A 27,727-nucleotide genomic window follows, 5' to 3' on the forward strand; every position below is an offset into this window, starting at 1 on the left:
GTTATGAATAGCAAATGAGCAGGGTCTTTCTCGTGTGTGTGTGTGTGTGTGTGTGTGTGTGTGTGTGAGAGAGAGAGAGAGAGAGAGAGAGAGAGAGAGAGAGAGAGAGAGATCTGTCTTATCATATGTTGAATAAAACTTATGCAAGTGAATCTTTAGATTAGCTTGTGTGGGAATGCACTAATCTGTTTTCTTTATATCATAAGCACTACATATATAAGAGCTTGGTGGCACAGTGGTTAGAATGCCGTATTGCAGGCTAATTCTGCCAACTGCCAGCTGTTTGATCCTGACTGGCTCAAGGTTGACAAAGCCTTCCATCCTTCCGAGGTCAGTAAAATGGGGCTTGTTGGGGGCTATATGCTGACTCTGTAAACCACTTAGAAAGGACTATGAAGTGGTATATCAGTCTAAGTGCTATTGCTATAATAACTGTAACACCCTCTTCTCTGAATGCGGAGAGTATCCACAGGATGACGGTGACTTTGATGCAACTGCACAATTGGAAGCCCCAATTTTTATTTTGCGGTGTTGTGTGCGAAATACATGTAAAAAAGAGGTCAAAGTTTATCAGGCTATTGCAGTTACCATCTTCATGGCCACTTGTGGTAAAGTGGAAGTATATGTATTCTTCATATCACTTATTTCTTCATTTATACATTTTCTTGAATTCAGAAGCTGTCCATTTCCACCAGATTCTGGGCAGTTTACAACATTAAAAGCAAGGAAACAAGGGGATATCCTTCCTATTTTAATTGTGGAACTGTATATTTTATATTTTTGAAATTACATTGTGACCTACAATGGCAATAAGCCTCCATTAATGTAAGGCCCAGACTGAAGAGAAGTCCTATCAAGCTTGCTATTGGAAAACCCTGATAAAGACCTCCTTTCAATGTTCATTTACGTTATAAAAATCAATTCATATACTTTTATCTTTCCTTGGCATTTTCCCCTGTTTAATAATTATCTCCACAGATTCACTTCATGCAGCATCTAATCTAATATAAGCCAAATAAATAGGTGCTTTATTCATTCTTGCACTATAGTGGAATTTATCCATGTTTGATAAGTGCAGCTTTAAAAAAATAAGTATCCCTGGGATTACAGTTCCTAACTACTATCACAGTCATTTGTATACCTTACTGAACATGCCTTTCTCTTCCAAGCTATATATAGCTAATTCTGGGGCTAGAAGTTCTTCTCTAAGCCTCTTGGTCATTGCTGCAGCTTCATTTTAACCTAATAAGCATGCTCCATTGTGGAAAAGAATTTGCTGACTCAATCAATGTAATTGGTTTCAGTAAATTGCATTTGATCTGGAAATCCATACATAGATACAGGGAAATAAATGGTTCACATATTTTTGCTCCCTTCCCCACCTCTTCTTGTGATGAAGTGGTAACATAAGTAGGCCTTACTGGATCCTTCAGCTGCCCTGCCCTGTCCTGGGTCTCGTTTTATCCAGTTAATTCTTGAAAGTCATTCCATGCGCCTGTGGTTTTGAAACTATTATCATAAATGTTGAGGCTGTTGATTATGGGGAATAAATATCTCAAAGTACAGCTGTACATCTTGTACAGATATCACCTTCCCAAAAAAATCTTTTTAGTTCTGTTTTTCATTTAAAATAGTGCAATGTTTTAAATGGTTTCATAAAAACTATATACAATCATTTTGAATGGGGCAACTAATATCCGTATTGTAACTGACGGTTCAAAAACTCCATCCTATTGTTTCAACCAAAAAAAAAAAGTTTAAAAACAAAATAGCTGCCACTTACCATAGAAAGAATGCTTCAAATATCAATCAACCACAGAAAAATCTCTGACAGTCCGAACTAACCGGTGGCCTGGCTCTGCTTAACTTCTAAGTACATGATGGCAAACCTATGGCACATGTGCCCGAAGCGGCATGCAGAGCCATGCTACCTGGCATGTGTGATGTTGCCTGTTCCTCTTCTAGGTTTGTGGCGTGCATGCACATTTGATGATCAGCTGGCCTTTGCGTATGTGGCAGTGCCGGAAACCGGAAGAGCTGGTCCTCTGGTTTCCATCATGTGCATGCATGGTGGCCAGCTGATCATCACATGCGCATGTGCACCAGAAACCAGAAGATCAGCTGGCCAGGGTGCATGCGCACCAGAAACTGGAACTTCATTTCCCGGCATGCACATCCCCCTTCAGCAGCTCCTCTTCTGGGTTGCGGCCCCACTCAGTGCTGTAAAGGTTTGCCATCGTTGTTTTAGGTGGATTCAATTAGACATTGATGATCTTTCAATGAATAGTTTCATAGCCATTTATGGTTTCCAATATCAGCGATTTAAATTGAACCTAGAATCAAATTGGTGTTGGCCTATCTCAGGGGTGTCAAACTCATGGGCATCACATTGTCATCATGTGATGTATCGTGACTCCCTCCCTTTACTAAACCGGGTGTGGGTGTGGTTAGCACGTGATGCATCTGGCCCATGGGCCATATGTTTGACACAGTTGGCCTAGCTGGTCTCAAAGTATAAGTATGGTTTAACCCTGAAAATATCCAAATCTCATTTTGTACTAAAGAATGCTTTTAATTAGTTTTGAAGGCAGCCTTGCACATGCTTCTGAGCATGTTAGGCAAACACTAATATATCTTACTTAATGCTAGCATCACTAGGTGCTTGGGATGCATTAACTATGGGCAATAAGGTCCTGAAGTTCTTACCATGGTTTCTTGTGTTGCTTTTAAGCATGTAGTACTCCCAGTAGAGGAGAACATTCACCATGTTGATGGGTAGCATAGTTCCAGGCAATAAATACTTTTGCCAATAGATAGACAATAGTTTGGAGAATTGGTTTTGAACATACACAGGAAGGCTTTTATAAAAACTTCTGGATGCTTTCAAGTTAGGCTTTTGTTCCGCTACCACAGAATTTTATAGAGGCTCCGAATGAAGCTGCTGGATATGTAATCCTTCCAGGTCTTCCACTTTTTATGAGTTTCCTTCAGCTCAAGCTGAATTCCTGTGGATTTCATGGATGCATTCATATTTTTTTCTTGGCAATGATAGGAAAACGATTTGCCATTAACCTATGTTGGGGATAAGGTTCTGATTCCCAGTCTAGCCTACAGCACTGGAATGTTCTGATGGTCTGCTGTTCCTGAGATCCAAACCTGCTTAGTTTGCCAAAATCATCTAAGAACCCGACTGTGTATCTTTTTTATTTCCAAAAAAACTCTCCAACCTGTCAAAGGGAAACTGGAATAGGTGTGCAGTGCAGTCTTGGTTGTTAGTGTTAAAATCCTGTGAATGCAGAATTTAAGTCTCTTCAGATGTGGGAAAATGTGGATATTTCCAGCTATTTATCAACTAGTGCAGTGTTGGCAAACCTTTTCAGCACCAAGTGCTGAAATGGGAGCATGTATGTATGCGCGTGGGCATGTGCCAGAAAGTGGAAAAGTAGTTGTCCGGTGCACATGTATGCATCGGGAAGATGATCTTCCGGTTTCTAGTGTGCACATGCTCACCAGCCACCTGGTATTCCGCTTTCTGGCATGCCTGCACACATGAAGGCCAGCTAGCATGCACATGCCAGAAACTGGAAAAGCAGCCGCCTGATCTCTTGGTTTATGGCATGCACATGTCCACTGGCCACCTGGTTTTCTGGTTTCTGGTTTGTATTCCTGCACAACGACCAACTGGCTAGCGTGCTGGAACCTGGAAGACCAATAGGCGATGGCTCGCGTGCCCAGAGAGATTGCTCCGTGTGGCACTTCTGGCACATGTGCCATAGGTTCGCCATCACAGGACAAGTACATACAACTCTTGATTTTGATACATACTTAAGAGAAGTTTTCCTAGACATGTTTTTTGTTCTCTTATTGCCTCATGCTTAGAGCTCTCTACTCTCTGGCATTCTTGATGGCATCAATTTCCTCAGTGTGAATTGCCAAAAGGCTAAATTAGGAACAAATGCTTGAACATGCTTATTTCTTCTTCCTTCCCAATTTCTTTTCATTTTATGCTGGGTCAATTTCATTATAAGCTTGAGAGCAAGAATGTGCCATTAAGTCTTAAAAAAAAACACCCTTTCTGGGAATCTTTTGGGCTGAAATGCCTAAATACAAAATGCCTAAAATATTTTTTGTATTATATTTTATTTTTGCATGTTTCAGTTGTAGAAGCTTTTTTGCAGCCATTCCAAACCATCCTTTGCTGGCTCATGGGTCTTTTGTGTTATTCCATCCTTCAGCTACAAGAAGCAAATGTATCCCTGTTAGCTCCTTTTGAAGAACCTGAGAATCCTAAGTACTCCTTATAGTTCTCTACCGACGACTTAATGGCCTATATGAATTTAGGAATAATAAAGGGAGCCCTAACTTTTGAGATTACAGTCCTCCCGCCTCTTAAAATGTCCAAGTTTCAAGTTGGAGTTGCACAAATCTGATTCTGTTCAGGCTTGGTGGGCACGTGATCTCCAAATTTAAAGCATAATGCTCTGTGCAATTGGAAGAGGCCACCCAGCCTGCTTTTGTTCTTAAGTTAGCCCATCTCCAGACGATCTGGACTGAAATGCAGCAACACATATGCCTGTCTGGAGCCCTTGGAATCCCTCCCACCCCACCCACCCCGGTTCTCCATATGTACTTCCCTGTATAAATCCAGCCTCTTCTTCAGTTGCCAAATTCCTGTGGTACTTGACACCATATGTATGTTCTTCCCCAGCCCCTCACTTAGCCAGAGCTCCATCTGCATAGATTCTTCCGGTCAAAGTGATAAATGCTCTTGTGGCTTTTTGACCATGGTGCAACAAATGGTAGAGGAGACTTAGGATAATGTTGACAAATCAGTGTTGGGACTTGGTTATGAAGCTTGCCAATTCTTTAAATAACAAGTATCCATGCTGTTCTATTTAGTGCATTAGGATCACCCAACTATTCAGTAATAGGCGCCATTCTGTTCTGGTCCAGTGAGTATAAAAATCTGTTCATTAATGTGATGCTGCTAATAAGATTTTCCTTGTTTTCTTTGTTTAAAAAAATCTGAAATTTCCCCTTTAGCTTAATATAGACTGAACAACTGCTACTCAACATAATGAGAAGACGTAGCTTGTTGCTCCTTTAGACAAAATTGAATACTGATGTCAGAAGTTGGGTTGTTTGAGTTAGGGCGAGGAGATGGGGAAAATGAGGATGGAGGCCATTATTGGGGGTTGATTAGTGAAAAGTAACATGGAAGAATCCAGAAATCTAATGCTTGGAGTGCTTTTAAGCTTTTAATTAATGTTTGATTATAACATCACGTGTCTCCTTAAATCAGTGCTTCTCAACCTTGGCCCTCCTGAAGATGCGTGGACTTCAACTCCCAGAATCCCCCAACCAGCAGAGCATCTTCAGGTGATCAAGGTTGAGAAACACTGCCTTAAATCATGCAATCTAGAAATATTAAGTGTATAAAGGCTGCACTTGGACTGATGTTGATATAGATAGCCTCCTGTGTCTTTTGCAATATATGTGTCTCAGTTATTTCAGAGATGGGATGTTAAGATGCATATAAACATTTAACCACATTGAACAGCTAATATGACTGACTTTAGTCCTGGCCCAAGAATATGGTTTTTCTAGGTGATGGTGTATGCTACTTAGGTGATGATAACACTACCTATGAATGCTGACATTTGTATTTTTATGAAATTATCCTCTAAGCCTTGGGACCCTGGGCCAGTGCATTTAATGTAGAACTTCAGCATCACTGGTTTTTTTATTGGTGAAAACATTAAAAAATTGAAGTTATGATTTGATAATTAGAAATAGCAATAGCAATACTACTTAGACTTATATATCGCTTTACAGCCCTCTCTAAATGGTTTACATAGTCAATTATTGCTCCCAACAATTTGTGTCCTCATTTTATCTCAGAAGGATAGAGGCTGAGTCAACCTTGAGCCTGGTGAGATTTGAACTGCCAAATTGCAGTCAGCCGACAGTCAGCAGAAATAGCCTGAAGTACTGCACTATAACCACTGCACCACCATTGGTCTTAGAGTAGAGCAGAATGTGGAAAGAAGGGACCCATGATGTAATCTTAAAGATTGTATGTATGTATGTATGTATGTATGTATGTATGTATGTATGTATGTATGTATGTATGTATGTATGGTATTGTATCAGAACCCCTGGTATGCCCAAATATGGGAGGAAGCATACTGCTTCCTTTCTCTGTCTATTGGCTCGTCACAAGAGACCATCACAACAGAAAGCCATTATTTTTACTGTTGCCTTTGTTACATTTGTGTTGCATTTGTGCTGATAAATAAATAAAGGGAGACTAGTATAGATCTATTTCAAGCTATTTAGCTCTCATCAGCTAGCCATACCCTTCCTGGGAATCAAACATATCTCTATCTCTATCTCTATCTCTATCTCTATCTCTATCTCTATCTCTATCTCTATCTCTATCTCTATCTCTATCTCTATCTCTATCTCTATCTCTATCTCTATCTCTATCTCTATCTCTATCTCTATCTATCTATCTATCTATCTATCTATCTATCTATCTATCTATCTATCTATCTATCTATCTATCTATCTATCTTTAAATTGATGTAAAAAGAGACTGGCAGCCACTTGTCTGGAATGGTATAGGTTTTCCTGCTCGAACAAAGGGTTGGACTAAAAGACCTCCAAGTTCCCCTCCAACTCTGTTATTTGACAATTCTGATGTATGGAATATCTTTTTGTTTTTTTTCTTTCTTGGTCTTTTTTCTTTCATTTCTGTTTACTTGCCACTTTTCCTTTCTTTTCTGTTTAAATATGCATTGTTTTTACTTTGTAAAAACACTTCTTTAAATAAAAATTAATTAATCAACTTGAAACTTGTCAGTGGACAAGTCACATTGGGATTTTCCAGTGCATTGGCAACAGTAAATTGGAGGATTCAATGTGCTATGGGTGTTTCAAGGGTATGAAATAAGCCTTTTAATGTTACAATAGTAGTTAAGGAAATGGAGCAAACAAATTACCTCTTGGGTTTAAGCTTTTGTGCATATGTTTAAACCAGATCACATAGCCAACATAATGGTTATCAACTATGTAGAACATTCTATAGTAGGAAGTGAAAATACAGTCTTCTGACTGGGTTCTGTGTGGCTTACGTGCTTTTTTGAGCAAACAAAAATTGTTACCCTCAGTGAAGCAATTAAATTCTTGACAATATTAATTCTGGAGGATTAAATGAAGAATTTATGAATTGTGAGTATTAAATTGGAAGATTTTAAAGGTTAAAGTACAATTGAAACCAGAAACTTTTCTTTGAAGCTAATGGGTAAGGAACTACAAAAAAAAATGTCCCATCATGGGACATTTTTTAAAATAACTGCAGTGAGATGATTACATGCTCAAAAATGAAAAAAGTTCAACACTATCCACAATGGAGGAATTATTGGTGAATATGATTAGAGAAGAATTAATATCTACATTTATGCTTGATTGGAAATCTGGTCTTTTTGCATAAAATGGGGAAAATGTACTTATGATTTGTGGTTTTGATGATTAGAAAAAACTGGAAAGTAGGAAAAAAGTGACTTCTTTTGTAACCACGCAGTGAAAGATAGATGTAATTCTATATATATTTGCTGGAAAGGAAATTGGAAGCTGATTCTGTTTCTTTTTATTCTTTCTCTCTGTACTTTTTTTTGTCCCCTCCCTTCTTCTTTTTCTTACTTTACTTTTTCTTAGTTTAGGTTAGCTTAGTTTAGGTTTTTATGTTCTTTGAAGAATTTTCAATAAAAAGTCTTATTCAAAAATCCCTCCTCCCTATTAGAATAATCTGAATAAACTCAGTGAAGTGTACTGGTCCATTTTAATTTAGGGATGCTTCAGCTGTGCATTCCCAGAGAACTACAAAACATTTTCCTATGTTTTGTAACTGTCTGGATAACTTCCACCATTCCCCAGCTTTGTATACTGTAATTATGCCAGTATTATCTTGCTATAATTCAGTAGGTAATTATACTGGGTTGACGAACTGAAAAATAGTGGTCTTATCCCTGTACGATTTTTCATATTGACTGTTTCTAGGTAGCCTACATAGTTTAACCCATAGGAAAAAACCTTTTCTCTTTTTACGTATGATAAAGCCATTGATATTTGATGCTCAAGATCTTCGACAGAGCCCTTACTTACTTGCATCAAACCACTGTATGAAGTATCTTCCAGCTGTGTCCTCCTGGTGTTTCAGTCATATGTTCTCCAGCCCATGCCTGAGGCAACATTAAGTCATCCTTAGCTATATCTCTGTTAATAGCAATAGCACTTAGACTTATATAGTTATCCACAGAGCTTTACAGCACTCTCTGAGTGGTTTACATAGTCACAATATTGGCCCCAACAATCTTGCTCCTCATTTTACCGACCTCGGAAGGATGGAAATGTGAAAATGCAATCTTCTGCCTCGGTTCTGTGTGGCTTATGTGCCTTGTTTGAGCAAAATAAAAAATTGTTACCATCAGCAAGGCAATTAAACTCTAGAGAATATTAATTCTCGAGAATTAAATGAAGAATATCCCAACATGACTTGTCCATCAAGTTTCAAGGTGATTAATTATTTTTTATTTTTTTAAAAAAAATTACACAAAATACAACCTTGAGTCAACCTTGAGCCGGTGAGGATCGAACTGCCGAAGTGCTGGCAGTCAGCAGAAGCAGTTTGCAGTACTGCCTTCTAACCATTGTGCCACCACAGTGTTAAAGTAGCAATAGCATTTAGACTTACCTACCGCTTCACAGTGCTTACAGCCCTCTCTAAGCAGTTTACAGAGTCAGCTTATTACCCCCAACAATTTGGGTCCTCATTTTATCCATTTCGGAAGGGTGGAAGGTTGAGTCAACCTTGAGCCTGCTGGGATTTGAACTGCCAAATTGCAGTCAGCTGGCAGTCAGCAAAGTAGCCTGCAGTACTGCAGTTTAGCCACCAAGGCTCATAATAATAAGTAATACTTTACCGTCACACACATTTTTTACAGTGGTTGCAACCTGACATGCTTTTACTGATCCATCATTGGCATAGTAAGATGAAGCCCCAATGGGTAAGATTGGTCTAGGTTCTATTAGCTAGTTAGTCTGATGATGGCATACCCATTCCATTCTGAGCCCTGTCCTCTAGGGCTATTTTGTTTTGCAGAGCAGGAAAATTAGTTCTTTCAAATTGGGTTTTCTATTTAACAACTGTGCAATGTCACAGGAGAGAAACTTTCCCCCAATGATTTAATGCTGTTGAGAAAGTAGCCCACTTAACAGATGATACACCCAGGAGAAGGGCTGTACATTGGGGTAATCTCAGTCCTGTACATTGGGGCAATCCAAGTTCCCTATCAGCTGTTAGGTTAAAAGTGCTCGACCCATGTTTAAAAATAGACTGACAGGCTTCTCATGAGTTGTGTAATGTGGTTGGTGACTCTTTTCTGAAGAATCATTCACTGTTTTCCCTTGCTTTTCAGCAGCTGCTCAATGCAACAAATGTTGTTTAGCTGACAATGTCATAGGGCAGAGAGGTTGCACAATGCAATGGGAAAACCTTTTTTTTTTTTTTGCTGCATCACCCTTTTTGATATTGTACTGCAGTGGAAAACTCTTTAATATTGAGTCCCACATTCCTTCTACTTGTTCCTTCAGCTTCCTCTCTCCTCCTCTTCCCATCCCCTCAGTTTGTGGATCAGCTAATGAGACTGGCAAACGTGGTAAGAATTTATTTGGAAATCCTCAAGATCAGCAGTTTTGGGGCTCTGAAAAAGCTGCCCTATTCTATTCACTCTCTTCTTCTTTGGCCTGATCAGCTGTGGGAAGCATGTTTTCCTACTTTTGTTAAATCTGCTGGTCTATTCAGCTTCCTAGGATTGCTTCAATCTCAAACCATTTAAGAAAAGTGATTGGAAATTTGTTCGTTTGTTTGCTGTTCTTTTTTTTAACTTGGTTGTTTTTTTAACAGCTGGTACTATTTTACTGGCAGGAGGAAGCCAGGAAAAATCAACTAGTCTCTTTTATCGATTTATCCAAACACCACAATTTGGTTCTTCCTGTTGCAAGATAAGAATCGGTAGGGGGAGAGGGGCAGCAAATTGTCTGCCAACATGATTATAAGATTGGTGCATATCACTTTAAATATACTCTGGGCATGAACCCTATTTCCTGCCTTAAGGAGAATATACTGTGGATTCACAGCTTTGCCTGCCTGCCTATCTGTCTGTCTGTCTATCTATCTCTGTCTAATAATTGGCATGAGGGAGTTTCCAAGAGGTTATGTATCTAGGCGTGGGTAGGCAGCAGTGAAAATATGTATTCTGGGTGCGGAAAGATTCCAGTTCAGGGCAGGAACAATATAACTCAAGTTTGCATTTTTACAATACTTAAATAGAAATTTTTGATCAAGACATTGTTCCACTTGCAAAGAGAAAATAGTCTGTTATCATCCTTTCCTTTAGTGCAGTCCAGATTCACTGTTAACTTAGCAGTTCACTGGAATGATAGTGTGTGAAAGATCTTTCAGTATGATTGGGACTTAGGAATTAAAATTTTCTAGAGGAAAAAATATATACAAACCTATACTATAACATTATACAGCCAAATTTTCCATTTGTGACACATTATCTATGAGAATAACATTAGCTATGAAGAATGATAAGTATTATTCATTCCCAATCTTTCTTTGTCAACTGTTTTTGTTTTTTTTAGTTCAATGACTCTTGGCTGAACAACTTCATGCAAAAGAAACTAGTTCTTCATATCTGCTGCCCATATGCAAAACTGGTTCCTCTCCTTGAGTCTCTGTTCAGCTTGCTTTGTACAAAGACTGGGGGATTTACTTTGGCAAAGAAGTGAATCCATTCTTTTGGATTTATTCAATAAATATTAGAAATATTACCAGATTTATACTGTAGCTCAGGAGTCCCCAACCCTTTTGGTTCAGTGGCCTGGTGGCGGCGGTAGCGTTCACAATTTCAGCAGCGAGGGAAGAGGGAATAGTTTCATGCATGAAACCTAAATCCTGTGCATGCCTGAATGATGCTTTGCATGCTCACCCACCACTTTGAGGGCCCGATTCCCACTGGACTATGGCCTGGTAGTGGTCCTGGTAGCCCTCCCTGCTATAGATTATTAGGAATTGAAATATGTGTCTGGAGTGCTATGAACATCATTCTTTAGTGCCAATGGGACCTTTTATTTCTTTTTTTTATTGTAAATGAAAATTATGCTTCTAGCTGAAGCTATTGTATCTGTAAAGGTAATGGTTCCCCTCGCACATATGTGCTAGTCGTTCCCGACTCTAGGTGGTGGTGCTCATCTTCATTTCAAAGCTGAAGAGTCAGCGCTGTTTGAAGACATCTCCATAGTCATGTGGCTGGAATGACTAAATGCTGAAGGCTCATGAAACGCTATTACCTTCCCACCAAGATGGTTCCTATTTTTCTACTTGCATTTTTACGTGCTTTCAAATTGCTAGATTGGCAGAAGCTGGGACAAGTAATGAGAACTCACTCTGTTACGCGACACTGGGAATTCGAACTGCCGAACTGCTGACCTTTCTGATAAACACGTTCAGCATCTTAGCTACTGACCCACCATGTCCCTGTAGGGCAGGGGATAAAGTCCTTATGCTATAATAAATCTCTTATCTTTTTTTTTTGTCATAAGTCCCTTAGCTTTAAAAAAAATGTATTTATGTGCTTTTTGGAGACATTATTTACCCTAATTAGCAGAGAAGCCATAAAGAAGACATTAATTATACAAAGGCATTTATATGAATCCCCTTCCACACCCATGACATTCTGAAAGCTATTCTACATTCAGTTGAACATCTCAAGCTTACACACTTCAGGTGCTACCTGAAGAATGAATGGAGAAGTCATTACCATGAAACAGCAGGAGGAATAATTCAGATACAGGGAATTGTATAGGGCTACAGTTGAGTAAAAATAAAGGCATGATCTTGAGAAAAATGTGGACACAGTGCATGCAAGTGTTCTAAGAACAGTACTGCAAATAAAAGGTTGCAAGAAATAAAATAAATGAATAGAAAGTTTCTGGTTTATTTCAGAAATAGATTGGAAATTATTAAATGTCTATGGAGATTTGGTCATGGTTGTCCCAAAGGTGCTTTTGACACTTGAAAAAGCACCTTTGGGACATTTGAAATTGTTTTTTCTGTAAGAGTTGTTGCAGAATATTAACTGAAAGAGTGTCTAAATTCTTCACCTGCTGTATTCTTATTTCTAGCTGTAAACAGCTGAACTTAAGTATACATTCAAATTTGTGGTGTTTAACTCTGTCCCTTATATAGATTGTGTCAGATTCTATTCTTTCAGAGATTCAGTGGTGAATACAATTTGACCAGGTGCCTAACTTTGCATGCAATTCTGCAAAATTCATTTTCTTGCACAAAAGAAAGTGGCTTGTAGAAACTGGAGTTTAGAATAGCAGTTATGATCTCTGTTGTTTCCTCCTGGTGCCACACTGTTACAGGCATTGTGCCTTCTGCATTTAGAACTCAATTTACAAATATGAAATCCAGTTAATTCAAACTAAAAAATCTCTCCAGCTTCAAAATTCCTGAATATTTGGCATAATTCATTTTTGCAACTGATTTAACTGCGAGGTTTCATTGGTAGATGATGAAACAGTTCCCATGTGGTGTACTTTTAATTACAAAATGATGATGTACTGGAACTGCGTAAACCCATCTTCGGATATTTCATTTTGACTGTATTTGACAAGCCTAATCTGATTGGTAGCTACAAACTTCCTGGCTGATTGCCCCCAGGGATGGGTTGACTCCCATTAGTAAACAAGGGGATTATTAATTCTGCCACTGCTTATTAGTTTGCTGCAGGTATGAGGAAAGTATATAGAAGGCTTATTCAAAAGATCACCATACTTACTCATTTAGTTGCTTTTCTTCCCTAACTTTTTTTAAAAAAATAGCTTGATTAAAGAGATTGGAGTTAAAGTTATGTTTATAAATCTTGTCTTTGGAGCCTCAAGCTAACTGACAGACCCAGGTCCTTAGGCTCTTACGGAAGGCCATGAGGGTTGTCCTACTATATATATAATTGCAGAAAAAAGAGAAATGCCATGAGCACAATGGGTAGGTACAGCAGGTTTATAGGTTTTTATAGGTTTTATTTGCATTTGTAGGCCGCCCTTTTCCCTGAGGGGACTCAGGGCGGCTCACAGAAAACCAGGGAAGGGGGAAATACAACATTTGAGATTACAACACATAATAAAATAATGAACAACATGCATACAACATTCGGGCGGGGTAGGAATCCTTATCCCCAGGCCTGACGGGCGAGCCAGTTCTTCAAGGCTGTGCGGAAGGCTTGGACGGTGGAGAGGGTACGAATCTCTACGGGGAGCTCGTTCCAAAGGGTCGGGGCCACTGCTGAGAAGGCCCTCCTCCTTGGGGAGGGCCACTGCTGAGAAGGCCCTCCTTGCACAAGCTCAGATGATCCTTTCATGTATTAATTTATTCTTGAGAGTACCTAAAATATGCACATACTGTATGAAATATTGCGTACTTGTGGAGTTTCAGATAGCTGTTTTCCCACTGGCCCAGCTGAATAACATTCCTAAGGAATTACTGGGACAAGCAGATATTATGGGCTTGAAAATTAGAAGAACAAAAATGAGTTTTTATTAACACAGGGAACAATCTTTCTGAATGGAAAATCAATGTGTGTATTTATGTGTGCACACATATAAGAGCAATTATAGGTTTCCAATCATTTAGTGGCAAGAGATGGTATTTCCCTTCTTGAATGGAATCCAGTTTTCACAGTAAAGGATATAATTATAAGAAATGTGAGGCTCCCATCATAAAAATAATTACTTTGAGAAAGGTAAATTCCTTTGTGCAGTGGTTTCTCTGTTTAGTTTTTTTCAACTATAGCTTTTGTAAATCTCTTATTTCTGCATGTAAGCATATACTGAATGAAGGCAAACATATACATCCCCGGATAATGTTGCAGGAATGTTGTGGAACACATTCTGGTAGAGAGAAGTTGTCTGAGGATGAGCTCCAGCATGAGACTGAAAGCATGGAAGACTAAATCTTTGGTCCTGGCGGCCAACCCAGATTGGCTCCTGCAGAATACTGTATCTCTCACATGGGAGGGCCAACAATAGTTTGTATATAGAAGAGTAGTTGTGTTATAGACTTCACCCCAGTAATAAATAAATAAATAAATAAATATGTGTGTGTGTGTGTGTTTTATTTATATATATATATGTGTGTGTGTACAAATATAACAAAGGCAACAGTAAAAATATTGGGTTTCTGTTGTGATGGACTCTTGTGACGAGCCGATTGACAGATGATGGAAGCAGTTAGCTTCCTCCCATAATTGGGGCTTACCAGGGGTTGTGACTCACTCTCTCTCTCTCTCTCTCTCTCTCTCTCTCTCTCTCTCTCTCTCTCTCTCTCTCTCTCTCTCTCTCTCTCTCTCTCTCTCTCTCTATATATATATATATATATATATATATATATATATATATATATATATATGTGTATGTATGTATGTATGTATGTATGTATGTATGTATGTATGTAATATTTGTGCTGATAAATAAAGGGAGATTAGTATAGATCTATTTCAAGCTATTTAGTTCTCATCAGCTAGCCACATATATATGTGTATATATATATATGTATGTATGTATACACACACACATACATACATACATACATAAACAATGATATTGTTCATTGATGGATCGATGCTTCAGACCCGGTTACAGCACAGAAACCGCTTTGGTCGCATTGACCGATGATCTCTGGAGAGCAGAGATGGAGGACACTCCTCCATCCTGGTCCTCCTTGACCTCTCAGCGGCTTTCGATACCATCGACCATGGTATCCTTCTGCGACGACTGCGGGAGGTGGGGGTGGGAGGCACCGTGTTGCGGTGGTTCTCCTCCTACCTCTCGGACAGGTCACAGTCGGTGTTAGTGGGGGGGCAGAGATCGTCCCCTAGGCCCCTAACTTATGGGGTGCCTCAGGGCTCGGTCTTATCCCCCCTGCTATTCAACATCTACATGAAACCGCTGGGAGAGATCATCCGCAGGCACGGGATCAGATACCATCAATATGCGGACGATACTCAACTGTATCTGTCCGCCCCGTGCCAACTCAATGAAGCGGCAGACGTGATGAGCCGGGGCCTTGAAGCCGTTATGGACTGGATGAGGGTTAACAAGCTTGTGCTCAACCCAGAAAAGACCGAGTGGCTGTTGTGTTTCCCTCCCAAAGATTCGATCAATATTCCATCACTCAGGCTGGGGGGTCAAATTTTATACCCCTCAGAGAGGGTTCGCAACTTGGGAGTCCTCCTGGATTCACAGCTATCATTTGACCACCACTTAACGGCTGTGACCAGGGGGGCATTCGCCCAGGTTCGCCTGGTGCGCCAGTTGCGACCCTACCTGAATCGGGAGGCTCTCACAACAGTCACCCGGGCCCTTGTGACCTCTAGGCTGGAATACTGCAATGTGCTCTACATGGGGCTGCCCTTGAAGAGCATCCGGCGACTTCAGCTAGTACAGAACGCGGCCGCGCGAGTGATTGTGGGTGCACCTCGGTTCACCCACATAACACCTATCCTCCGCGAGCTGCGCTGGCTACCTGTCGAGCTCCGGATGCGCTTCAAGGTGTTACTGGTCACCCATAAAGCCCTACATGGTAGTGGATCTGGGTACTTGAGAGACCGCCTTCTGCCAATTACCTCCCTGCGACCAATAAGATCACATAGATTAGGCCTCCTCCGTATTCCATCGGCCAGCCAGTGTCGGCTGGCAACTACAAGGAGGAGGGCCTTCTCAGTAGTAGCCCCGACCCTTTGGAACGAGCTCCCCGTGGAGATTCGTACCCTCTCCACCATCCAAGCCTTCCGCACAGCCTTGAAGAACTGGCTAGCCCGTCAGGCCTGGGGACAAGGATAGTTGCCCCTCCCGAATGATGAATGTATGTTGTTTGCTATTTTATTATATGTCTCTATGTTTAACGTCTGTATTCCCCCTCCCCGATTTTATGTGAGCCGCCCTGAATCCCCTCAGGGAAAAGGGCGGCCTACAAATATTAATAAAATCTAAATCTAAATCTAAAATATCACTGATTCTGGGTGAGAAAGAGCAAGCTACCCAGAAAATAGCCAGCACCTGTGCTGTTGTTGTCCTGTCTGTTTAAGCCTTTCCCCAGTGCGCAGGACAATGTGCTGTGCTGAGCGAGCATTGTAGTGTGTGAAAGAGAGGAGAGGCAAGGAGGTGTTTGTGTGTAGAAGTAAAGCAGCCTGAAGTAGCTAGAAAGAGATAATTTTCTCTAGTAGGAATAATAGGACTCAAGAGAAGTAGTTGGAATAGCAGTAGTAATAGTAGTGGCCAAGAGTGGAGTAGGGGTAAGTAGTGAATATAGCTGTGAATGCTTGCTTGTGTGTATTTAGGGACCTGTTTTGTTGGCTCTTTTGGGTATGGAGCCCAGTAAATTGAGTATAGTTAAAAGAAACTGAAATTCCGTTGATACAGATTTGTGATGGTTCTTTCAATAACTTAGGGCTAAAGATAATACGGTTAAAGATACATTAAGATTTAACTCTGTTTAGGAAAGTTTCAGATTATAGCTGAGTTGAGTGTGGTCTATGGGCAGATGCTTATGCCAATTTTTGTGCATGAAGTCCAAAGTTGGCCTTTTGTACTTATAATATTGTGCATGTTGCAGGACATGATAGCTGGGCATTAATATGTGAAACAGGAATTTGAACTAATAATGCAGTGCTGATTCAGTTTGCGGTAGCTTTGTCTGATGGATTTCCCTGGGGTTCGTGAGGAGCTATTCAGCAGCGGCTTTCGAAATTCTTTTATTTTTTTTCCATTGGAAAAAAACCTGGAAATATCCTCATACCCTTCTCTCTCTTTCCCACAGTATCTTTTTACACTTCTTTCAGTAGGCTATTTGGAAGCTGAGGCAGTGGAGGAAGAAAGAGGTGGAGCAGCAAAACATGCTATGTTTGGTCTTACTGATGTATGCTTTTCTAAAAAGAAGGCTGAGTTTTATATTACAAAATCGGAATGAATAGATTGTGAATTTGCATCTACAGGAAAAACAATCTATTTTCTGATAAAGCCCAAATGAACAAGATGTGCATGATAGTGTGAACTCCCAAGTATTGAGTTAAATAGGTCTAGAAATCCTGCATTGCCTTAGCATTGTCCTAAATAAAATAACCTATTATGCCATCTTCTATGGGAAACCATTTTGATGCTCAACCTTGCATCCTCCAGATATGTTGGAGCTTCAATTCCCAGATTTCCAAGCTGTTGTTCCTGCTAGTTAAAAACGCTGGGAGCTTAGGGTTTTTGCTGAAGGGTTTCTGCTTGGAAGATGATTCTTGAATGTGGCATTTGCAAACTTCACTTAAATTTTGCCCAAGGAGTATCTTGAGTGGATGCCTAACTCCCAACCAAATTCTGCTTGTATAAATAGCAGTTATACTTACACTACTAAAATACATGGAACAATTACCTTTTTTTGCAATGTGTCTATAATTTAAATTTAAGAAAATGTTTCCTAAGTTGCCTTCCTCCCCCTCCCCTTATTTATCTTGGAAAGAAGAAGAGCTGTTTCTGAAATGCTTAAGATAGAAAATACCAATTTTAGAAAACAGGCTGACCATACCCTACAGCATCTTATCTGCATTCATGCTTCACTCAGCTACTCTCAGTAATGTAATTCCATTTCTTTATCCTGTGAAAATGTTTTCCTCCTTAATTTGGAGTATAATACATAGTATGTAATGTAGTATATAAGATAATGTGTAAGATACTACAATGTGCTAGTGCCTGGGGAGAAAGATGTTCCAATTCCATTCTGATCTTGGTATTGACCTAAATAACCTAACAGGATTAGAAGCAGGTTTTAGACGGGGCAGAATATCTGGCTTTATTCCACTATCCTTTGCTGAATTGCTATCTCTCACAAGGAAGCTCTGAGCTGATCTGTTGCAGGTTGAAGGACTAGCTGCTCTTAAGACTGTCATGTTTTATTTCCTGTTGCATTGTTGTGGAAGGTCATTAAGGATGTTGTCAGATTTTAGTTGCTCAATACGGGTCATGAGAATTGCCAGCTGATTTCCTATTTTAACAGCTTTACGGAAACATTACGGAAAAGGTAAGTTTTTGGTGAGTCATGAAAGAAAATGAAAGTCTCTGATGATTGACTAGATGAGGCAAATGCACATTGTCTCTATTCAGCATTGGTCTCCAACTTTGAAATATCAACACAAACTATAAAGCATGTTGCACAGCTGTTTCATTTCTGTTTGTGTACGGTTAGAAGGCTTCCTTCCTTCCTTCCTTCCTTCCTTCCTTCCTTCCTTCTTTTCTTTCTTTCAAATTTTGAATAGGAGAAACATAAGAACATTTCCTTTTAACAGATCAAGCCGTCTATTGGAAAACAAATACTAAAAAGGAAAGACAATGTGAATCCTATGTTGAGTTAGTTGGCATATCTGGTGTGCAATAGGGGTGGATGAAAAGAGCAAAATAATATCAAAGATGGCCACTCATCTAGTTCCTTCTACTTCCTAGGTCTGAAGAAAAAGAAGAAGAAGAAGAAGAAAGATGGCATCAGGCTGCCTGAAAGTCACAAAATATTTTCTTTTCCTCTTCAACCTCCTTTTCTTTGTAAGTATTTGCAGACAGAATATGAATACGCTGCTTTTAAATTTTAACACGGAGAGGATTTATGCAAGGAGAAGTGAATCAGTGGTCCTCCAGATGTTGCTGAATTACCCCTAGGACATTTCTCACCATTGATGACACATACTGAGTCTTCTGAGAGTCGTAGTTCAGCGTAGTTTTCCCTTCTCTTTCCTTGCCTAACAGCTAGGCAAGTAAATCATAAGACTTATTAGAAACAAGGGTTTCAGCTATCACAAAGTCATTGCCAAAGGGCACCAACACAAGGCATAAACTGAATGTGATGTTTAATGATCATATAGGGAAAAATAAATATGTTTATATTCAGTTGAATTGAGGAACATTTAGCAATATTGAAGATATGGAGGGCTGGGTAACAATCTGGACATTAAGGGTCCCCCCCCCCTTAAAAACATTACTCTAAAGAAGAATTAGCCAAAATGATGGCTTCCAAATGTTTAGGAAATAGCCTCAGTAACATGGCCCCAGCCACTGGGAGGAATAGTTAATGACTTCTGGGACTCTCAAACATTTAGGAGGGTATTAAAATGCTACTGTATTCAAAGATATTGTTAACTGTAGTCAGGATACTGTCTTACCTTGTTTTATGATGACCCATATAAAGGGCATATTGCAAATGAATAATAGAATACATAATAGAAACATTTTATGCAATTTAAGCTAATCAACTCTGTGAAGATATCTTTAATTGAGTTAACAATAATGTAAACTGGTTGATTAAACTTCATTAAGAACTTTAGACTTATTTAGCTTTTCGGTATTATTGAAATCATCAAAATATTATGTTAATGGTCTCATTTCACAATTCAGTAACTTGTTAATTAGCCAGAATAATGAATGCCTTACATTTTTCCCATATAAAATGATTCTCAAAGGGAAAAAAAAACCCATTGGCTAAAGACATGGTATTGATTGTGTATTATCTGTAAAAGTTTTGGTTTAAATGTTTTTTGTGTTGTACACTCTCTTTGGCACACTGCCAAATCGGTAGCCAACACATGTTAATCAAGCCCATTCTAAAAGGATGTTCTGTTTTATGCAACATCACTACAGTGGTCAAGATGGGCAGTAAATCTATTTCTAGGACAAAAATCAGGAAAAAAGAGACTAGACATAAAGATCAACTATTCTTAAAAATGATGTCTGTATCAAAGTTCTCTATGTCACCATTCAGTTGCAGAGGGCCATATAATCTATTAACTAATAGATCTCTCCTGCTCTTGCAGTGAGCTGTCACAAATATTGACTATTTCCCCTTTCACTCCCTTTTTAGATGGGCTCCTTTAACAAAAGTACTAGTATCTTGATTTTTTAAAATGAAGATATAAATTTATACAAAAGGGCCACATAGGAAATGCACTGAATCTGGGTGTCTCTAAATGTTGCTAAATTACAGTTCTTTGCAGCCAGCACTAATATGGGCTTGGTATGAAAGGTTTGGAGGAATCATGTTATATATATTATCTGTTCACAAGAATGTGAATTCATAGCTGCCACTTCTTTAGCTGGTGTTGACTTTCAAAAGCATTGAGTTCTTCTTGAGAACCTGGAATGTCATAATATATGTGCAGTCCAAGCAGAATGGCTCTTTGCAATTGACAGATACAAATTTTGTCAATGCACAGGTTTTCTAAGTGTCATCCAGGGGTTTTGGTATGGCACCTAACATGCCAAAACCACTGGGACCACAGTGGCAAATTTATACCATAATCTTTTAATTTTTAGATCTTAATACTTGTGATCATTTCCAATTCCTAGCCTTCAATTATACTATCTCCTGGTATTGCCACATCAATTACCCATAATTTATTTTTTTCAGCCACAGTTATATCTGATGCATTATGAACCAAGAGCATCAATCTGTATCCAGAAATCCTACAATATTTTAACCCCTTGTTTTACTATTTTCAATTCTATGTTCAGTTTTTCATTCCTGGTGCATGGTAATTTTTACGGATGTTCCAGGAATCATTTTGGTGACTTATTATTTTTATAATAAGTTTATGTATTATATTATTATGTGGTTAATCTTTGGTGAGATTCACAACCCTTGATGACTGGTTGGTAGCTCAACAGCTCAACTCCTAACCAAGGAACTGTTAAGGTAACGTCGGAGGATGTAAGCTGTTCCAAGTAGAGTGGTTTTTTGTAGAATCAGAATGTTCAAGTCTGATAAATGTAAAATTTCCAAATAGCAAGGTAGCCCTTTAGGTATTGCTCCAAGGGCTCCAATTACAATCAGGACAACACACTTTTCAAGTATTGGCTATGCATAGCTTTGTTTTTCCAATTTTCAGCTCACTTCTCAATTACTTCTTTCTTATATTCAGCTTTTGACTTAGTTGTCTTTAAAAAGCCTCCTTTATTTACTTCCTTAATCATTGGTTCTTCACTTTTCTGGATGTAATCATTCAAGCTGTGTTTTTCTTCTTCCACAGTCTGTTTTACTTGTAGGAGTCCTCGACCACCCTTTGCTTTATGTATTTTGTTGTTGTTGTTGTTGTTGTTGTTGTGGTTATGGTGGTGGTGGTGGTGGTGGTGGTGGTGGTAACCTTTGCAGAAGACTACCAGTTAAATACTACCCACATGGTGCATTTCTAACTTATTATTTCTACAATATTTTAGCCAATTAAACGTTGAGTATATTGTAAAGAAGATTTTATAACCCATGCTTTCTCTCCTGGCTGTTTATAAGAAGAAAAAGGGTTAAATTATCTTTTAAATATTAATAAAGGATAAAGATAATAAAAATGAAGATTTTGGTAAGCTTATTTGGAACTGCCAACTATTAGAGGAAACTATTTAACTTGTATGTTTTATTTCTAGCTTTACTTTTTATTTTTATTTATTTCATCAAGACTCAGCCGAGTTATTTTATCTAGATTACATTTTTGCATTTGTCTAATGGTAAAATATGGTGAATCACAAACTGGAAATAAAAATGAGATTTGAAATGTACATTATTTCTGACTTGTTGGCAGTTTTGCATAATAGCTGGATTGAGACCTATAACTATTCTGCTAGTTGCTAGGAGTAGTAAGATATTTTCATTTTTTAAACACTGTACACCATATTAGAAAATACCAACATCAAAATATTTTTATTGAGATGAAATGCATGCCTCATATTTCAGAAAGCACCATCATATTGAACTGATTCCTCTGCTTGCTTCTTTTCATCTGTTCAGTCACATCCAACTTTCAGAGACTTTATGGATTATTCTAAATTCTTTCTAATATTTTACATCTTTATTTAATATTTCTAGGTTTAAAGCAGTATTTTGCTTGATGGAACCTCTCAAGGATGTTACTTGCTGGTCTTGTTTTGTAGTTTCTTCAACTGTACCTACTATAATTGATTTTTGCAAGGAATTCAAATATATGACATGATCAAAATTAGTCAGCCTGCTTGGTAATCTTAGATTCCAGTGGTATTTCTGGTTCAATGTTGGTCTTCTTGTTCCTCATTTTTGCTGTCCAAGGGATGTAGGTAGTAATCTCCAAACCCATAATTTGAGGGAGTCTCGGTTTTTTAATCTTCTTTTCTTATTATTCAAACTTTGTTTTGCAACTATAGGTAGTTATAGGAAAAATGGTCATGTTCATTATTCTGCATTTGGTATCAAAACATTGCTTTTTGAAATCATTTCCATGATAGTCATTGCAGTTCTCCAATTGTTTAACTTTGAGGTCTTTGTTTATTCAGTTATGGACCTGAGAAAAATAAAGTTCTGGAATGATTAATTTCCTTACTGATTTTGATTTTCCAATTATCATCACAACTACCATATATTATTTTTGGTGTTCTGAAGCAATCTCGTCTTTTAAATTTCTGCTTTCACTTTTATATCCTATTCAGTTTTACAGTATGGCAATGTCATCTACTGTATTTTTCGGAGTATAATACAGACCTTTTTTCCTCAAAAAGGCTGAAAATCTGGGTGCATCTTATACACTGAATACAGCATTTTTTGCCTCCCGAAACCCCACCCCCTTCACCAAAATGGCCGTGCATAGTCTTATGGAGGCTTTCAGAGAGCTCCTGGGGGCTGAGGAGAGCGGAAATGAGTAAAAAACCTGCTGTTTTGTGCCCCCCAGCCCCCAGCAGCACTCTATAAGCCTCCATAAGGCTATGCATGCATTTTTTTTGACAAAAAACGGGCACGATTTCATGAAAAACAGGCCATTTTTTGCTCATTTTTGCCCCCCACAACCCCACAGGAACACTCTGCAATCCCCCCCCCAGGCTATTCATGCCTTTTTAAAAAACACGGGCCCATATTGGCGAAAAACAGGCTGTTTTCGGGAGGTTTGCAGAGTGCAAAAACTTTTTTTTTTCCTTTTGAAAAGCTTTTTAACTGATTGATGAGAATTACATTGATCAAGTGCTGTGGCAGCAGAAACAAAGTCTTAGGTGCTGCAGATTGTCAGCGATTTCCTTCTCCAGCACATGGATAAATACACCTGGAAACATCTACCTGCTTACCTACTCTCTCTCTCTTCCTACCTACCTACTGTATTTTTCTCTCTCTCTATTTCTCTCTCCCTAACCCTCTACCTACCAACCTACCTACTCTCTCTCTCCTACCTACCTACCTACTGTATTTCTCTCTCTCTATCTCTCCCTCTATCTACCTACCTACTCTCTCTCTCTCTACCTATCTACTGTATTTCTCTTTCTATTTCTCTCTCTCCATCCCCTGCCTACCTACCTACCTACCTACCTACACACACTCTCTTTGTCCCTACCTACCTACCGCATTTCTCTCTTTCTCTCTGTATCCCTCTACCTACCTACCTACTTACTTTCTCTTGCTCCCTATCTATCTACTGTATTTCTCTATCTATCTATCTATCTATCTATCTATCTATCTATCTATCTATCTATCTATCTATCTATCTATCTATCTATCTATATATATATATATATCCCTCTACCTACCTACCTTCACACACACAGACTCTCCCTACCTACCATATTTCTCTATCCCTCTCTATCCCTCTATCTACCTACTTACTTTTTAAAAAATTGCCTCTTTAAAACCTTGGTGTGTCGTATACTCCGGTGCGTCTTACACTCTGAAAAATAGGGTAGATGTCTTAGATGCTTTTATTTCAATTTTCAATTCATCTAAATTAAAGTTCCTCAAAACTGCCTCAATATATAAATTTAACAGAAAAACTGATAGAATAGTACAAGTGAATCAAGTGTTTTGGAATGCCCCTTTCTTTTAGGTATTTCCGTAATTTTTCATATTCAGTGCAATGAACAGTTTTACTGTATGAAGGATAAATATATGTAATTTTGAAATTTACATGCATGTTCTGTGAAATCTAATTTTATTATTTTTCTAGTTTTATGTTAAACTTCTGCATTTAGCTCATTTGCTTCATCTCTGTTGCCCATAATTTTAGCTTTCTTTCTGGTTCAGCGATTTGGATAGTTTCTTCTGCTCCTGATTTATTTCCTTGTTTTCAGTTTTTTAATGTGTATATGCAACATGTTTCTGAACTGGTTTACTGTGCTGGTTTATTGATGTTTTACATTTCTTCCTTTCTCCTATCTAGTTGTTCTTCCATGGAATTAAGCAAATTGATATTGTTCCTTAATTTCAGCTGAACATAATTTTTTTCATATCATATTTTCTGCATGTTCAAATTTGAATCTGAAACAGACTTTGGCTACAAATAGTTGTGGTCCAAACCGCAGTCTGCAGCAAAAGTAAAGAAATATGTTTTTCCTCATTGTTGGCTGTTTAAGATGTAATTAGAATAGAATAGAACAGAGTTGGAAGGGACCTTAGAGGTCTTCTAGTCCAATCCCCTGCTTAGGAAGGAAACTCTACACCACTTCAGACAAATGGTTATCTAATCTCTTCTGAAAAACTTCCAGTGTTGGAGCATTTACAACTTCTGGAGGCAAGCTGTTCCACTGATTAATTGTTCTAACTGTCAGAAAATTTCTCCTTAGTACTAAGTTGCTTCTCTCCTTGATTAGTTTCCACCCATTGCTTCTTGTTCTACCCTTAGGTACTTTGGACAATAGCTTGACTCCCTCTTCTTTGTGGAATACTGCTATAATGTCACCCCTAGTCCTTCTTTTCATAAGATTAGACCTATCCAGTTCCAGCAAGCGTTCTTTATATGTTTTATCCTCGAGTCCCCTAATTATCTTTGTTGCTCTTCTCTGCACTCTTTCTAGAGTCTCAACATCTTTTTTACATTGTGGCGACCAAAATTGGATGCAGTATTCCAAGTGTGGCCTTACCAAGGCATTATAAAGTGGTATTAACCTTCATGCGATCTTGATTCTATCCCTCTGTTTATACAGCCTAGAACTGTGTTGGCTTTTTTGGCAGCTGCAGCACACTGCTGGCTCATATTTAAGGATTGTCCACTAGGACTCCAAGATCCCTCAACAGTCACCACTATTGAACAAGGTACCACATATACTGTACCTCTGATTTTGTTTTTCTTGCTGAAATGTAGAACCTTACTTTTTTACCATTGAATTTCATTTTGTTGGATAGCGCCCAATGTTCAAGTCTGTCAAGATCCTTCTGTATCTAAAGCCTATCTTCTGGAATTGGCTATTCCTGCCAGCTTGGTGTTGTCTGCAAATTTGATGCGTTCCCCATCTATCCCCTCATCCATTGATAAATATATTGAAGAGTACTAAGCCTAAAACAGAGGCTCGGGGTACCACACTGCATACCTCCCTCCATGTAGATGCAGTTCCATTGAGGACTACATGTTGAGTGTGGTTGGTCAGCCAGTTATGAATCCATCTGGTTTGGTTGAATTGGTTTAGTTGTAGTACAATCCAGTTTGAGATGTCATATATTCAAGTAACCTTCATCAATTTTGCTGTTGGACTCTACAATGAATACTATATATGTTTTGGTACTTGATGTATCATTTCATGAATGTCAGTACAGAACTATTTGATTTGTTCTTCAAATGTATTTGTTGTTCCTGCATAAATTTTGGAAATTGTGACATTTGGTTGTATATCTCAGACAAAACAACCTGTGACCAATTGGGTCATCGTCTTAGAGATATTTCCTTACAGACAAACAGAGTGATTGCTGCTGGTTTGGTTTTAAAATCAAAGGAAATGAAACCCATCATTTTATGAAAGAAGAAAGATCTGTAGCAAGACAAATATAGATGCTTCTTGTTTAACAAAGGATGCTTTTGATGACAACAATTGTGATTGATCTGCCACATTCAGCTGACTATGTCGGAATACTGGTTTTTCCAGATAAATCATTCTCCATGGTTTGTTCCCTCGCTTTATATATAGTGACAGTAAAACATGATTGTGTTCAGAACTGTGTCCACTGAAGAGGAACATCTTCACCTTCTGATGAATTGAGTGTAATTGTTGGAATCATGACAATGTCACTTTTTGCATGCATCAGGGTTTATCTTTGCTACAATGACATTGCTGTGGAGTTCTTCTACAATCATCCCATTTCAAACTTGGAAGATTCCTTATTAAGATTCATTATTAAAATGGCAAGAGATTCTATCTTCCATGCTGTGGAAAATGAGTGGCATTAGCTCCTTCACTCAGAGCATAAAGGAACAATATTATTTCATCATTCCAGGGAAGCAGCTAATTCATGGGTGTCAAACTCATGTCATCATGATGGCATCATGTGACTTAGTGGGACTTTTCCCCCTTTTGCTAAACGGGGCTTGGGTGTGGCCAGTCTGTGACACATTCGACCCTTGGGCCAAGAGTTTGACAGCCCTGAGCTAATGCATGTGGATGATTTTTATCCTCATTTCATTGATGGGAACCATGATAGAGTTCTCTGAAAACAGTTCTACAGGATTGTCAAATGTGGTAGGTGAAATTCACACATTCTTCCATACTTTTTGCTGACAGAAAAATATCTATTTAATTATTTTGATTTTTCTGAATTATGTCTTTTCCAACATCCAGTAAGAAATCTGAATATCTTCCTTTTCCCTGATTCTACCATGTTTCCTTTCAGTTGAAACTTGGCAACACTTATCTATAAGTATGATTTTTTTAATGCCTGAAATGTCCACATCAACACCATTTCCTCATTCTACAACTGATAAAGGCTGATGAAAATAGCAACAGCAGATGGTTAACATTCTCCCAAAGTCCTTTTTCGGTATGGCTTCAAAGCTCTCCCTCTTAACCATGAAGCTTTCATCCCAAAGAAGTCGTCTCACATGTCGAAGCAAATTTGCAGTATTGGAGTTTTCTTCTCCCAATCCACCTTCATTCCCATCTCCTATTAGTCCAAGTGTAGAATCTTGGAATATCCACACAATACAGTGTTTTTGTAAAAGTGTGGTCCTTCTCCAATATTATTATTTTGCACACCGGCATTATCTTGAAAGAATATTGATTCTGTTTTGGAAGGTGCGCTTGAAGATGAACAGTGGCTGGTTCCCTCTTGTAAATTCGAAATCCAAATATTGATGCAACAGCTTCAGAGGATCCACTAAATCTGCCTATCGAGTACTGTGTGATTTCATTTTCTCTGCTCAGTGCAAACATTGCCTGATCACTCCCTGTGTGGTATACTTGATGACATATTTGATGGATTTGACTGATGAGCATATTTCTGCATTGAGATGAAAAGGGACATCTTCAATAGTTGTAAATTATAAGGTACCACCCATTGAGAAGGGTAGTTCAACCTTGTCATCCTACTTGATGTCCTTCAAATCCTCCCATTTCTGAAGAGTGTCTGCTGCAGACAGGATATGAATCATCACCACACCTTGTATGCTCATTGAATGCTTTGGGATACCTCTTACTGCATATACTATGTTTTCAACATGCTGAATTTCTGCTGGACTATTAATCATAACACTGGATAGAAAAAAAAGAGGATGGATAAATATTTGCTAGAATTTTCCAATATATTTGTTAGTGAGAGTAGTAAGGTTTAGTCTAGCCAGATTCTATATATTGTATAAGCAAAAAAACTCTG

General features: G+C 38.6%; 1 protein-coding gene across 2 annotated transcripts in view; it reads left to right on the top strand.

Annotated features, from left to right (window-relative positions):
• CD82 (CD82 molecule) overlaps window positions 1-27,727 on the top strand; it is a 76,425-nt gene that overhangs the window by 17,834 nt on the left and 30,864 nt on the right. For both annotated transcript variants that reach the window (XM_087719941.1, XM_087719939.1), the window contains exon 2: window positions 18,613-18,708. In XM_087719941.1, coding sequence (XP_087576067.1) covers window positions 18,646-18,708 — 63 coding nt within the window. In that variant the 5' untranslated portion in view covers window positions 18,613-18,645. The remainder of the gene's footprint in view (window positions 1-18,612; window positions 18,709-27,727) is intronic.

The sequence above is a fragment of the Thamnophis sirtalis genome, unplaced genomic scaffold (assembly GCF_051295495.1).
Source record: "Thamnophis sirtalis isolate CommonGarterSnake01/CBP01778 unplaced genomic scaffold, rThaSir2_p1.2 scaffold_1, whole genome shotgun sequence".
NCBI lineage: Eukaryota > Metazoa > Chordata > Lepidosauria > Squamata > Natricidae > Thamnophis > Thamnophis sirtalis.